At 40.8% G+C, this 16,011-nt stretch overlaps 1 protein-coding gene across 1 annotated transcript; it reads right to left on the bottom strand.

Annotated features, from left to right (window-relative positions):
- Positions 1 to 453: 453 nt before the first annotated feature.
- Positions 454 to 16,002, bottom strand: TOX4 (TOX high mobility group box family member 4). The gene is made up of 9 exons (XM_037503017.2): positions 15,913 to 16,002; positions 15,625 to 15,693; positions 7,396 to 7,638; positions 6,299 to 6,553; positions 5,173 to 5,403; positions 3,997 to 4,077; positions 2,629 to 3,372; positions 1,534 to 1,697; positions 454 to 897 (listed from the first exon to the last, which is right to left on the bottom strand). Exons 1-9 carry the CDS (start codon positions 15,916 to 15,918, stop codon positions 837 to 839), a joined length of 1,854 nt encoding a protein of 617 aa, XP_037358914.1. The 5' UTR covers positions 15,919 to 16,002; the 3' UTR covers positions 454 to 836.
- Positions 16,003 to 16,011: the final 9 nt, after the last annotated feature.

The following is a 16,011-nucleotide window of genomic DNA, read 5'->3' as shown; positions in this document are numbered from 1 at the left end:
TTTGTGGCTCTGCTTGTCTATTCTTTAACTTACATCTAGGAAAAAAAAATGAGCACACTGGGATGAAATAAGTGGCAGAGGTATGCAGAGAATTAATCTATATGACGGCTAGGTGAAAACACTTCTTGCCTATTTTTTAAGATACTTTATCAAATACAAGTGAACAGACTTCTTTAGATTATGGTGAAACTTATATTAATTTAAGTATGTAGACAGCCTTTTACAGCTATGGTAATACAGATAGAGGGATATCAACTACAGAAATAATATGTAAAGAGAAACTCCTAGGTGTTATTTTCCCTGCAGTTCACTGTGCCAATTATGTTGAAAACCTCTGTTCTCAGAGCAGCACTTAAGATCTAACAGTAGCAGTTCCCTGTTCAAGAAATAACCTTTAATGCAATCTTTTATCCCCTTTAAAATTGATGCACACACTGGTATTTTCCCCTGGACTCAAAGCTGAATACTCTCCCATCATTTTAATAATTTTTCAGGAAAGTCCTGTGACAATTACACCAGTAAGTTTTCTCAACCCCACCACCATCACCCTGCCAGCCATCCCATCCCTATATTCTGCTTGTCATTTCCCTTTACCCTTTCCTCTGCTATTTTAATAACTGGCATCTCTGCTTGTACTTAAAAGGAAAAAGCAAATCCTGATTACAGCAAACTCACTGGCCCTGCTCCATAGTGTGGCCCCTATTGAAAGAAAAAAGGGAAAAAGCGTAAAGGACCATCATGGTTTGAGATCAGGCACTACCAAGCCCATTTGGTTAAAAGGCTCTTGGACGTGTTCCCAGCAGATAAGTCTTCACTGGCTTGGAGGACAGGAAGGACTATTTCACAAACACCACTGTGTTTGAATTTCTAGAGGCTACCCAGGCCAAGAAGACATCCCTAAAAGAGAAGATACACAGAAACTTAGAATTATAGTAACAGTATTCTTTTTATACTGTCTTAAATAGCTTCCCAGATAACTTCCTGTAGCATCAAGGTGAGATGATATCATTCAATGTGAGTAAAAGGGCAAGGGGGCCTAAAAGTATGAAATAGGGGCAATCCTGATTTATAAAGCATTTGAGATAGGAAACACTAATGCTTTGTTTTATGGATATAGATAAATCCTAGGAAAATATGGGAAGGAAAAAATTCTTCACAATTTTCCCCCATTCCTGTCACATTTAGCACCTTATACTACCTAACTCACTTTAATCCTCCCCATGTTCTAATTCCCTCAGTGGTCTGATTTGAACTCCAGAGATACATAGTTGCAGCTTAATACATACTTTTAAAGAGCAATCCTAGGTAATGCGCTAACTGGAAAGCATGCACTGCTAATCACGTCATTTTCAGCTGCTGTAAATGTAGTATCTTTATGCAGGGTAACTTTTAGTAGGCTCTAGAATCAGCTATCTATAGATACGTAGATAGCAACCTACCATACCTAAGTTAGGTAAAACTGTATACTCAGGGTTATGTCTCAAACATTTGATTTAGTGATACCTGAATTAAAAGAAGGAACCATAAGCTCACCTGCAGTGCTTCACCACACACTCATTGCTGCAGTACTCATTGTCCCAGTCCTTACTCACAACGGGAGGGTTCTCACAACCAGATCTCACACACCGAGGCTGAGGTGAGATTGTCACAGGAGACCCACTCACCAATTCAACATCCATTTGAGAAGGAGACTCAACCTATGTGAGGCAGAAAGTACACAAAGACTGATTAGATTATTACCTGCTAGCTAGCTAGTGAAATTAAGTCTGGACTCAATGGAGGAACAGGTGCTAATACCTCCAGGTAAAGGCAGAATTCTTAAAGGTGTGTACTCAGTGAGTGTCCCCCTTGATACTTAGCTTTAGTACTTTGCCAAACAAACTGGTAAGGAAATTCTTGCATCCAGAGTGCTGGACATACGCTATTTCTTACGTTTTAAACATGCTCATTGACTTGACTCCACACTTGAATAGTATTTTCAGAAAAAAATCAAAACTAGAATGTGAGTAGAGGGTACGGCACCTCAACGAAGATTAAGGAAAGCTAAGATAAGACTACATGTGGTACCCTTAGAAAAAGGAAGAGAACTTAAAGATTCAATTTCCTTCTGATATAAGTCTGGTTTTGTGTTTTCATTTAAATGATGCTTCATTAATTACGGTTCAAGATTCTCAAAGACCCATATTTTAAAATGACTAATAGTCATGTACACATTAAGGAAAACTGGGTAACTGGCATTTATCTGTTCAAGACAGTAAGATAAACCACGTCTATACTGGACTACACATATGCATCCCTCTACCTCAAACATCAAGAATGAAGGAGAAATGAAAAGGATTTATATCTCCAAAGCTTAGGCTCCTTGGGGAAAGACCTCTAAAAAGTAATTATGCTTAGGTTGTATCTGCTCTAGTTGAACGCTAGTAGTACTTTAAAGATTGAATAATATTACCAAGAACACTATAGAGTCTCTCAGGTGGGGCAAGTCCCTGTCACAGGGAATTGCCTCTTGCAGACATTTCTGCAAGACATACTCCTGGTTGCCAGCTACTAAATGCTAGTAGCAACCCCCACTTTTACTGGTTAACATAAACACTCTTATAGATTGCCACTGGTCTAAACACTCACCTCTGGAACTACATCTGTGATCATCTCACAGATCGTCTCAGGAGAGGTTTCCTCCACTGTATGGGCCCCAGGACTGTTATTCATAGGCCGCTCAGGACTACTTTCCACAGCTGGTGGGACTAAGGTAGTCTGCATTTTCAGAGTGGGTGGAGGCACAATCTTACTCTGCAAAGGAGGTGGCTGTTGCTGTAAATTGATTCGAACTTTCTGAGGTGGAGGCTGCTGCATGGCCTGAAGAGGGGGAGGCTGCTGCAGAATGGTCACTTGCTGCTGAGTTGGGGGCTGAGGCATCTGTTGCAATGGAGGGGGTTGTAGTCGGGGTGGAGGCAGTTGCATAGAAGCAGCAGCTGCTGCTGCTGCCTGCAATACTGACCGTGTGACAATCTGGGCTTGCTGACTGGGCTGGATAGTAGCTGTACTCGTTTGGCCTAGCTGGAGGCCCCGGGAGGTCACCACTGTAGCTGGGATAACAGTAACCATCCCTCCTTGTGACATGGTAATAGAAGATGGCAATATCTGCTTGGTAATTATCAACTTGGTGATATTTGGCTGACCCCCAGGCCCAGCAGATGCCTGGTTTGCCACATAGGATGAAAGCGTTGAGTTGACAACAATGGAAGGAGACAGGGCAGGGGGCTCTGTTGTAGCTGGTGCTGGAGATGCTGGGTCAACAGTAGCCACAGGAGGTGGAGAAGGAGTCTGTGATGGCGCCACTGGATCCAATTCCACTGTTTCCACAGTGGCCTAAAAAAAACCAAAAAGCCCATCATTGGGAGATTAACCCTCTTTCCCAGGATACAATCTACCTCCCAACAAAAGATGCATCACAGACTGGGGAGGGGAGAGACAGAATTAAGAAAAGGAGCCGCTGTGGGTATGTGGGTGCTACTGACTGAAGTAAACAACAAAATAAAAAATTCACAAAGAATGCCAGGCAAGGTTTATGATGAAAACAACAGGAAAGCAGTTAGCCACTTTTAAGTTTTTAATTCTACGAGATTTTTTCCACAAGATTTTTTTTTCCTTTAAATTAAGTTCTAGAATTCATTTATTTTATTTTGCGTAGAAGTGGGTTGGGTTGTTGGCCAGAGGTGCAAGGGGTGACAGGAATCACCAGAGACAGAGCAGGGAGAACAGGAGGATTTACTGAAATAAACTGCTGAGGAGAACAGAGAGCGAGACTGGAGAGGTCTGCTGCACCATGTAGGTTAGCTCCCTGGCCGGGGATCAGTCTCAGGCCATAGTGGTGACAGCACTGAGATTTAACGCCTAGGCCACCAGTGAAGCCCTGGGTGGTATTTCTTATAACCACAAATCAACAAAAATCTTTATATTGGTTTAAATCACTACCTACCCTAACCCTCTTACCTGACACTCTTGATTGTCTTTATAAGCAGCCAGCGCCTTTAGATATTCTTTCTTAGCAGCTTCAGTTTTCCTCTTATACACCTACAGGAAAGAAAGACTATTTAAAAAGTCCTCATACTCCTAGAAAAGACTGATAATTCTATAATATTCATCAGTGAATGACAATTCATGTCAATCTAATAAATTTCCTTTATTAAATACACTTCTGAGAGCTAGTAACCAGAATAGCCTCCATGGCAGATTCTTCAGTTACAATGCATCTGAAAGCCAGTCAACACAAGCCTCGCCAGAATAAGTACACTTCTAACACTAATATGAAACCACACCCACTTCTGTAACCAAAACAAATCCTGACCCCAAAATTAAGATCGGTCATCTGCTTAGCCTGGGATTGTATTTAACCAGTATAATCTCTCTTAATGAATGTGAAGAATTGTTTGCAACAATGGCCCACAAGAATTTTACCCTGCATGCCTTTTCTTCAGCAAGAGTGGAAAACTACTTACTCTTCCTTTGAATCTGGGCTAGTTCTGTGACTAAGTTTTGACTGTTAGAATATGGTTGACATGATACAAAAAACCCCTTAAGGTTTTTTTTTTCTTTGCTCTCTTGGAACACTGCTCTAAGCCTGTCATACTGTGAGGAAGCCAGTCTAGCTTATTTGGAGGATGAGAAGCCAGTTTTTTTGTTTCAAATATTTGACAGGAGGAATCTTGTGTGGGGAGTCTAGGATGATAATTATAGTCATCTTCAACTGTATCTTTAATAGTATCACGACTTTCACTTATTTTTTAATAAACTTTGGGAGATTAACTAGGTTTTCTAATTTACACTTAGGCCAATGAGAAAGCCCTAAACTAAATGCTTAATCTAAACTTTGTAATGGATTTTAGAAATAGCTACAGTATGCAGCTTACCAAGGAACAGCCTAATTTCACAGATAACAACAAAAAACAAGGCCTGGAAAAAGTTAGCTTTGTTTTCATAATAAATTTTTAGAAGTGTATTCTGATTTGATATATAGCTGCAACTTCTGAAATAAAGGATGATACTGAATGTCATTAACAAGGAGTTGACATTAAGAATATGTAAGAAAGACGGACACATCTTCGTTTTTAATCCCCTTAAAAGCTTCTGGAACGTTCATTCCTTACTAATTCCTCATTATTTGCTTACCTGTTTTTGTTCCTCTCTAAGACTATCCCACATGGAGGCCACAATTTTCGAAACCTCCCCAAAAGTGGCATTGGGATTCTGTCCTTTGATGGCCGCCTGTGTATCACGGAAAAATAAAGCATATGCCGAGACTGGTTTCTGGGGCTCATTAGGATCTTTCTTTTTCCTCTTCTTCGGGGCCTTCTGCTTTTTCCCTACTTCCACCACAACTGCCTTCTGGCTGGGAACTTGCTGTAGGGAGAAAAGAAAGAACTATAAGACGGAAGAAGGAATGTACTGTGTCTAGAGAACTACAAAAAAGGACTTTTGTCTGAGGGAAAGAGACCATGTGGATGGAATTTTCAGAAATGCTAAAAAGAGGTAATAAGGATTAAGACTTTAGTAAATTATGTGAGGGCCAATAAGAACAGGGAATGGGGGGCCTGCCTGGTGGCGCAGGGGTTAAAGTCTCAGCACTATTAAGCTATCGCCAGCCATCGCGGCATGAGTTCAATCACCAGCCAGGGAGCTGACCCACATATGGCGCAGCAGACCTCCCCTGTCCCACCTGCTGCTCCTCTCAGCAGTGTATTTCAGTAGATCCACCTGTTCTGCTCACCATTCTGTCTCTGGTGAATCCTCTCAACCCCCGCATCTCTGATCTACACCCCAGTTCTATGCATAAATAAAAAAATAAATCTTAAAAAAAATTAGGGATTGGGAGGATAAAAGTAAATTGAGAGTGAGAAAAAAGAAGAGAAGGTGGTAAAGCAGGAGTAAAGAACCCTGAGTAGGCTTGTTAGGCCAAGACTTTCATTCTAGACTAAAATGACAGATTTTTTTTTTAAAGATTTATTTATTTATGCATACAAGAGCTGGGGCACAGGCCAGAGATGCAGTGGGTGAGAGGATTCACCAGAGACAGAGTGGGGAGCAGAACAGGCAGACTGACTGAAATACACTGCCGAGGGGAGCAGCGGGTGAGACAGGAGAGGTCTGCCTCACCATATGGGTTGCTCCCTGGCCAGCCAGGGATTGAATTCGCGCTGCAGAGGCTGCGGATTGCTTCATAGTGCCATGCTTAACCACTTGTGCCACAAGGGAGGCCTATAATGGCAGATTTGATTATTTGCAGGGAAGGCCTTACCCTCCGGAAATCCTCAACACCATCTTCATGAAGTGAGCTTGTAGGTGAAGGGGTGGTTGAAAGACGATCCTCAGGTGACTGTGCAGGCGGCAGGATGGTGCCACCACCTAAGCTCAAACCAAGTTGAGAACTCAGTTCTGATTGATCAATTGTGGTCAACGTGCTATGCGGTATCAAGCTAGATGCCATGTCTTGTACATCAATTGTAACAGGTGGGTTGGCACTATACTGAGTTCCTATAGAATGCTCCAAGTCCTGAGAAAAGCAGAAAGATTAATTAAATTCTAAATATAAAAACCACCACTACCTCTGCCCCAAATTTAAGACAATTTATAAACCCCACTTAACTAGACTGTGTCCTTGTTTAACTTCTAGATATGATCAAATAATGTGTCTTCTATAAACATTAAGCTTTTAAACAAAGTACAGAATTAGTAAACTCATTTTTTGTATGCAAAGGCCTACTCTAACTAAAAATAACCAGTGAAATCTTAATTCTGGACAAGCAAAAACAGCAAATAACTTATTTAGTAAACTGGAGGTAGTGACACTATACAAAGTAAAGAAAAACTTCCTTGTACCCTCACAAAATAAACACTTTATTTGCAATATACAAGGATTCACAGTAAATAAGACTAATGATAGAGAGGTTTGCCATCCATATAGTGTGTGGAGATGTGCTACTAAAGAGACGTGCTGGAAATCCAATATGCTGATTTACAACACTAATCCAACATCGATACATTGGATGCAGGCTGTTTTTAAAATAAATCCCTTGCTTGATGTGACAGCTATCTATCATACATCTAAATCCTAAGATGGGAAGGCAATAATAAGAGGAGGAAAAACCTTGCTTACCCCCCTAAGACAATCACAATAAACCATTTTTATTTCAGGGTTAATACTGGACTATTTGTAATTTTAAACCATTTTTCAAGTGAAATTGATTCAAATAACAACCTCATTTATTCAGGGGAAATGAAGTCTTTGCAGTGACAAGAAATACCCAAGTGTGGTAGGGAATAGAGAATTGTTTTTGCCTCCTCTAATACCATGCCCATGAGCTTGGATGAGTCCAATAATGCCTTTCCCCTTACCATGGTCAAGCCACCACTCAGGAGCCCCCCGCCCTGCTCCATCAAGCCATGGGTCATGCCCACAGGCATATCCAATGTCTGGACCCCATATTGGGCTGAAAAGCTGCCATCCTGAGAGGAGGAAGGATCTGCAAGATCATCAAAGTGGCCAACTACATCTGAGACAGCCAGTGAGGGATCAGAGTCCAAGGAGATAGGCGGGATTTCAAATTCCTCATCACCCAAACTTGGTGTATGGAATGTCTGTAAAGAAAAAAAAAAAAGAATTAGTGGGAAAAGCATCACTTGGTTCAGAACTGGATATTCTCAGTGTATCTTTCAGCCTGGGTCTTTTTTCTTTTTTTTTTAAAAAAAGATTTATTTATTTATGCATACAAGAGCTGGGTTACACGCCAGAGGTGTGGGGGGCGGTGAGAGGATTCACCAGATATAGAGTGGGGAGCAGAATGGACAGATTGACTGAAATACACTGCTGAGGGGAGCAGCAGGCTAGACAGGAAAGGTCTGCTGGGCCATGTGGGTTGCTCCCTGGCCAGTGTGGGATCAAACTCGTGCTGTAGTAGTTGCGTATCACTTCCTAGAGCTGACACTTTACCCCTTGCGCCACCAGGGAGGCCCTCAGCCTGGGTCTTGTATTTGTTATCAATTTCTTGGGACATACTTAATTTTATAAATAAATCTTCTTCCTCATACCCTAGGTCATATAGCATATACAAAACTGAAAAGATGATCAGTTTTCAATTATTTCCTATTTCCTACCATTACCATCTCCTACTGTTCCAATGAAATGGTACCACCTTTATAATCTATTTAGCTACAATGCTTAAAATCTTTCCAAAGATTCTAACAGATAGCAGTTATTCCACAATTAATGCTACATCAGAACTGTTAGAAATTCACTGAAATACACAGAAATTGATTGTTAATCAGACAGTTGTACTTTGACTACTGTTTCAGTTTCCTTTGATGAAGATCCTAAAAGATATGTTATGGGATCCTTACCCTCCTCTAAAATAATATATGAATATAAGAAAGTGAAAATCAAAATCAACAAAAAAACTATGAACCAGAGACACTTTTTGGGGGTGGGGGGCGGGAGGGGAAGGATTGGGGTCAGAATGGGGCGTTTGCAATTGTATGGGGGAATATAAAAATAAAATTTAATATTTAAAAAAAAAAAATAAAAAAAAAATAAAAAAAAAATAAAATAATATATGAACTTTGATTTCCTATCTCTTCTCTTCATTGTAGAAATCATGACATTAAAAACAAGTAAGAAAAAAAAAAGAATAAAAACAAGTAAGACTCCTCTTTGTACAACATTTTCTGAACTATACCAAGATAAAGATAACAGTGAGGAGATAAATTTTTATTTTTTTATTTATTGATTTATTTATTTATTTTTTAAATAGAGGCATGTTTATTTATTTATTTGTTTGTTTGTTTGTTTTTTTGTTTATACATGCACTGGGTACAGTCAGAAGCACAGGAGGGTGAGAGAATTCACCAGAGCCAGAGCAGGGAGCAGAGCAGGCAGAAGGACCGAAGTACACTGCTGAGGGGAGCAGCGGGCGGCAGGAGAGGTCTGCGCGCCATGTGGGACCCTCCTCGGGTGGCCGGGGAGCAGCCGGGGATCGAACCGGCGCTGCAGAGGCCGCAGGCAGCTTCGCAACCCAGTGCTCAACCGCTGCGCCACCGGGGAGGCCCGAGGAGATAAATTTTTAAAAAGAGCAACAAAGACAAAGTGGTTCTTTTTTTTTTTTTTTAGATTTATTTATTTATTTATACAAGCACTGGGTACAGTCAGAAGCACGGGAGGGTGAGAGGATTCACCAGAGCCACAGCAGGGAACAGAACAGGCAGACTGACAAAACACACTGCTAAGGGGAGCAGTGGGCGCAGCAGGAGAGGTCTGCGCGCCATGTGGGAACCTCTCCAGCGGCTGGGGATCAAACCGGCACTTCAGAGGCTGCAGGTAGCCTCGCAGCCCAGCGCTCAACCGCTGCGCCACCGGGGAGGCCCCAAAGTGGTTCTTTAATAGCTTAAGAATACATACACAGGGCCTCCATGGTGGCACAAGGGGTTAAGTACTGCACTATGAAGCAATCTGCAGCCTCTGCAGCACAAGTTCAATCCCCGGCTGGCCAGGGAGCAACCCACATGGTGCAGCAGACTTCTCCGTACTCAAGCCTGCTGCTCCCCTCAGCAGTGTATTTCAGTCAGTCAGTCTGCCTGTTCTGTTCCCCACTCTGTCTGGTGAATCCTCACCCCCCACACCTCTGGCCTGTACTCCAGCTCTTGTATGCATAAATAAATAAATTCTTTAAAAAAAAAAGAATACATACACAGTCTTGCTCTGACGACGTCTTTCTGCAATAAGATTACTCCAGCTAAGATCCAACCCCTTCTTCTGATCCAACAACCAATAATAATAAACATTTTCTATTCTAAATAGGATCATCATTCATGAAGCTAAAGACCTGGGTCTAACCTAAGATATATTTAATCCTATGATTTGTTTATACACACCGAAAAAAAAAAAAAAACTAAATAAGTGGTATCTGCAGTAATATGGCATATTGGCAACAGACCTTGTTGCCAGAGAAGTCTCAATTCAAGTTCCAGCTCTGCTACTCACTTCCTGATCTTAAATGGCTTGTCCTCATATATAAAATGGGCATTTCAACGGTAATCTCATATGATTATTCATATTATTAAGAGGATGAAGGATTTAGTTATCGCATTATAGTAGCCTCACCTACTTATCACATTGCTTGATAGCTGTTTAATAACTTGTTAATCACTATTTTTAGTGATAATCTTAATATCCTAATTACTATTTATGTGCCACCTACCCAACTAACTATCACAGATAATTGGAATTTAAGAAATTTTAAATTCAACTTATCGTATGGCATAGTAAATATTTACTGATTGATATCAAGTTCAATGGACTCATTAAAATGGCCTCATTAATAACAATTTTTATTTGCTAAAAGAATATTTCCAGCTAGTAGAAACTAGAGAGGGAAAATAAAAAAAGTATGTGAACTGTCCAATCTTTTTTTTTTTTTTTTAAGATTTATTTATTTATGCATACAAGAGCTGGGGTATGCGCCAGAGATGTAGTGGGGTGAGAGGATTCACCAGAGACAAAGTGGGGAACAGAACAGGCAGATTGACTGAAGTACACTGCTGAGGGGAGCAGCGGCCAAGACAGGAGAGGTCGGCTTCGCCATATGGGTTGCTCCCTGGCCGGCAGGGGATCGAACTCAGGGGATCGAACTCGTGCTGCAAAGGCTGTGGATTGCTTCATAGTCGGTGCTTAACCCCTTGCGCCACCAGGGAGGCCCTGTCCAATCTTTCTAAATCACACAGGCAAACAAAGTTTTCTAGAAGACAACAGGATATATATATCCCTTCCCTTCATTTCTACATTTTCCTCCTTTGAGAACTTTACTATTTATTTACTTAGTATGGTAAAAATTTGGTAGTTGGCTAGGATTTAACACAAGAGGAACATATACAGAGCATAGAAGCAGGCAGTTATTGATGGAAAAATTGGAAATTCTCCCCAAGAACTTAACTTTTCTCAATATACAACTTATAATTTTTGTTATTGTGTGGGAGTTCTTAATTTCAGCTCCATGAAGCTCTCTGAAATTTTAGTTTATTTTGGTTCATGTGAGCACTTTTTCAGGATCAGGGTACAAAGATTTTTACAACACGCACATCAAACAAAGAAATTACAGAAGCAGGAGAAAGCACCAGGAATAACATTTATTAGACCGAATTAATAATAGTATAATATTGATTTTCAATTTTTAAAAAAAGATGCAGATAGCTTTGGCCACACAAAAGGTACCTATATTTTTCTGTTTTGAGAAAGTATACATAAGCAACTGCTGAGATATGAAAATGATACTATTTATTATGAGAACTTAAAAAGAATAAAAATTCATATCAATCTAAAAAAATTCATATCAAAATAAAAAGGCCAGTGTTCTACAAAGGACTATACCTCATAAACCATCTGGAGTGCTCTCATGGACTACATTAAAAAAACAGACATGCAGAGGGGCCTCCCTGGTGGCGCAAGGGGTTAAGCACCGCAGTATGAAGCAATTCACAGCCTCTGCAGCACGAGTTCGATCCCCAGCCAGCCAGGGAGCAACCCACATGGCGCAGCAGACCTCTCCTGACTCGCCCGCTGCTCTGCTCAGCAGTGTATTTCAGTCAGTCTGCCTGTTCTGCTCTCCACTCTGTCTCTGGTGAATCCTCTCACCCCCCACATCTCTGGCCTGTACGTCAGCTCTTGTATGCCTAAATAAATAAATCTTAAAAAAAATTAAAAAAAAAAAAACAAACAGACATGCAGAGATTTCATTGTATGGGATTAACAAGGAATCTTTCTGTGCACCACTCATGGAATGTGCAAGCAGCTTTGCTACTCGGTACCCTTGATTTTAATCTTTTGGTTTTTTTGGTGGGGGCGATGTTTTATTCACTTGGTTTTTTCCTTTAAATGAGAATAGCAATGATCAAGAATACAGAAAGGTATACCACATGCTATAATAAACATAGATTTAATCTAAATACCTGTTACTACCACAGATAATCTGTAAGATTATGGTAAAAAAAAATCAATATCGAATGTTATTACATAACTAGCGTTTATGCCAGACTGTCAAATATGAAACAAAATTGAAATTGTAGCAAGTCTTAAAGAAATAATAAATGGTTCAGACATAGGAGAAAATAGGAACATGATGTGGCTCCCTTTTCACTCAGCTTTATTTTCCTTCTGTTAAATTCCTGGGCCATTTTGAGGGAGAGAGCAGTTTGGGAATTACAGTTTACAAAGGATGCTAAACTATTTAGAAAACCAAAAAATACCATTTTCTTCCTTTTTCTCACCATCCCTATATACCAAAACACACAATCCAGTACTTCTTAATATAGTTTCTTTTGTAAATTACTTTTAACAATTTATTTTAGGGCCTCCCTAGAGGCGCAGGGGTTAAAGTCTCAGCTATATCAGGCTATTGCCAGCCACTGCGGCATGAGTATGACCGCCAGCAGGGAGCTGGACCCACATGGCGCAGCAGACCTTTCCTGTCTCACCCACTGCTCAGCAGTGTATTTCAGTAGATCTGCCTGTTCTGCTCCCCACTCCGTCTCTGGTGAATCCTCTCACCCACCGCACCTCGGGCCTGTACCCCAGCTCTTGTATGCATAAATAAATGTTTAAAAAAAAAAAACTAATACAATAGTAAAAATAGTTTTCATATTGAAATCACTAACTAGTCCTTATATTAGAATTACTTTTCCTAACTAAGGAAAGGTATATCTTTATGACTTATTATTTTCCCAGATTGCTCAAATGAAAATGTATGAGTCAAAACAAATACAAGAAAAAGATTAAACTCCCTTTAGAGTTTTCCCATCTTAAACAATAAGAGCCTCCCTCTTTGAACTACCACTCTTTTAAAATTATTTATTTCACTGAGGTACAACTCATGCAAATTACAAAAATTTTAAGCATAGAGTTCAGTGAGTTTTTGCATATGTTAGTACCCAATTAGCCCCAACCAGATGACAGACAGATCATTTTTATGACTCAAAGATTTTCTCATGCTCCTTTTCTACCTTCCCTTCTTTCCACAACAGGTGGAATTCTGATCTCTAGCACCATAGTTTAGTGCTGTGTATTCTTAGCCTTCATAAAAATTAAACTCATTTAATATTTACTCTTTCATGTCTGGCCTCTTTCACTCAACGATAAATTTTTGATATCACCCAAGATGCATTTATTAGTAATTTGTTCTTTTTATAATCTGTTGTATATTATTCCTTTTAAACAAATCTAGAAGTTTACGAACATTTAGGTTGTTTCTAGTGTTATTATGAGTAAAGTTACTGTGAGCAAACATGTTTGGGGAACACATACACTTATTTCTCTTGAGCACCTATCAAGGGGTGAAATTACTGAGACACAGAGTAGCGAGATTCCACATGGCGTGGCAGATCTCTCCTGTCTCACCTGCTGCTCCCCTCAGCAGTGTTTTCGGTCTGTGCCTGTTCTGCTCCCCATTTTGTCTTTGGTGAATCCTTTCACCCTCCCGCGCCTCCAGCCTGTACCCCAGCTATTGTATAAAGTAACAAAGAACAAATCTTTAAAAAAAAAAAAAATTGTATTTGGGGTGGTTCACAGTAAGACCAGAAACACAAAAACCACAAACCAATTAAAATAAGGATTTTAAAACCAAACAAAACTAGAGGGAAAGGGAAAATGAAGAAGTAGTAATGAGGAAAAGAACTGTTAATGATGACAGAGCCCTAGGCTAAAGGGAGATTTTGAAATTGAGCCTAAACTTAGTTATGATGAGCTTCATGGCAAAAGTTTTATTTTAACACATCTTAAAGTCATGAAAAAGATAGACTCAAACATGGAAAGTTTCTTGAAGTAAAAAGGAGTAACTTCATTTTTAAAAAATTTTTCTAAAAATTTTTTTTAAAGATTTTTAAATTTATGCATATAAGAACTGGGTTACAGGCCAGAGTGTGGGGGCGGGGTGAGAGGACTCAGCTAGGGATCGAACTCTTGCTGCAGAGTCTGTGGATAGCTTCATAGTGCTGTGCTTAGTCCCTTACATCACCAGGGAGGCCCATAAGGAGTAACTTCTTAGGTAGTTACCTCTTCTTGATTGTTCAAGTTTATAAAAGGAGTAGAATATTAAGAACAGGGGGTAGGGCCTCCCCGGTGGCACAGCGGTTGAACACTGGGTTGCGAAGCTGCCCGAAGCCTCCGCGGCGCCGGTTCTATCCCCAGCTGCTCCCCGGCCACCAGAGGAGGGTCCCGCATGGCGCGCAGACCTCTCCTGCCGCCCGCTGCTCCCCTCAGCAGTGTACTTCAGTCCTTCTGCCTGCTCTGCTCTGCTCCCCACTCTGGCTCTGGTGAATTCTCTCACCCTCCCACGCTTCTGACTGTACCCAGTGCTTGTATAAATAAATAAATAAAAAAATCTTAAAAAAAAAAAAAAAGAACAGGGGGTAAATGTAAAGTCTATTTGTATTTAAATTAAATTTTGCAATGCACTTCCACATGCATGAGGCCTGTGTGAAATTTACAGCACTCTAAAGAAACAAACTGGAGACTAATTCAGAAGAAATTGGCAAATTTCATGTGGATAAAGGCTAATGTGATTTACAACACTCCAAATTATGAAATTAAACCATGGATATATTGCTTAGGAAAACCGTCAATGAAACTGCAAAGCATCAAACATTTTAGTTTAAAATCATTTCTAAATTTGCCGCTCCCTTGATTCACACTTTCCCCTACTCAGGAGAATACCAAAAAATAATACTAGCAAAGTAAGAAGCTAAATTGTACGTGAGTGGCTCATACCACTTTTGAAGAAGAATTAAAATCCTCAAGAGATAGTAGAAAATTCAACTTCAAGTTCTTAAAGACCAAGAAATTTATTTTGTCTGTTCCATTTCTCTTTTGCTTTGACCAAGCAAGTGATAAATAGTATGACGTTTCAACCAAAACTTTTCCTGTGAATACTAAAGTATCCCACCACAACCACTACTTCCACTTCACAACATCATAAACTATTTTTACAGCCATTTGACAACTGGGAAAACTGTGATACACAAAGGTTAGGTCTGAGTCACTGGCAAACTCTGAGTCACTGGCAAACAAAAACACGTGTTCTACTCAATTCCCTTCAAGTTCTCTGGCATTTATTGCCTTTTAATAGCAAAACAAATTAATACCAGGTATGTAAACTAAGTACAAACTTTTTAAAATCAATGTAGGAAATTTAAGTGAAACGACCCCTTCAATAGCCCAGTTAAACCCTCGTAGGTAAAGCCCTCTTCTTACCCCAACTTTTTAGCTATAACATTTCCTTTCCGCTGTGATATTTCAAGATTGTTGTTTTATTTCTCCCCAAGAAAAGGAGGCCACTTCACTCCTCTGATCCAGAATCACCCTTGAATAAGTTAGCTCTTTCCAACATCCTGCTTATCTGATGACAGTGGCTTCTTGGGCCTTCCCTATAATCCTCACGTGCTCTAGAAGTGGCAGTCACTTTTCTGTAAACACCATAGCGACCCTAGCTCCCGGCCCCCAGTCCTTGGCGTCCGAGCCCACACCCCCCCACCCGATCCACTGCAGCTCCACGCCCTCCCCCCACTGCGTGGGCAGCTCAAGCTCACCTCGGCGCCTGAAAGGAAGGGGTGCGAAGGCCCCGTGATCGTCAGGTAATTGTCATTTCCTCCGGGAAACTGGAAATCAAAAGAAAACCGTGGAGTAAGTTTGGGGGGGAGCAGGGAGTTGGAGCGACAGCTTCTGACCCCAACATTCTGCCAAAATGTTGCCAGAACCCAAAACCCCTCTCGCCGCCAACCCTCCCGGCCAGCCGCCTCTCCTCCCGGGTTCCCGTCTCTGCTTCAACATCGTCGGCCGCGCTCTCTCGCCAGCCTTCTAAGCTCTCAGGCTCGTACCTCCATCTTCACACAACGGCTACCCCAATCTCAGCCTTCTCATCTCTCCCACCGCCCCCAGAGGACTCGGAACTGACGTCACTTCCGCAAGGACCGCGT

Source organism: Talpa occidentalis, unplaced genomic scaffold (assembly GCF_014898055.3).
Source record: "Talpa occidentalis isolate TD23 unplaced genomic scaffold, MPIMG_talOcc4v2.1 talOcc4.11, whole genome shotgun sequence".
NCBI lineage: Eukaryota > Metazoa > Chordata > Mammalia > Eulipotyphla > Talpidae > Talpa > Talpa occidentalis.
The sequence above is the reverse complement of the archived record's forward strand: the minus strand, read 5'-3'. Positions and strand labels throughout refer to the sequence as shown.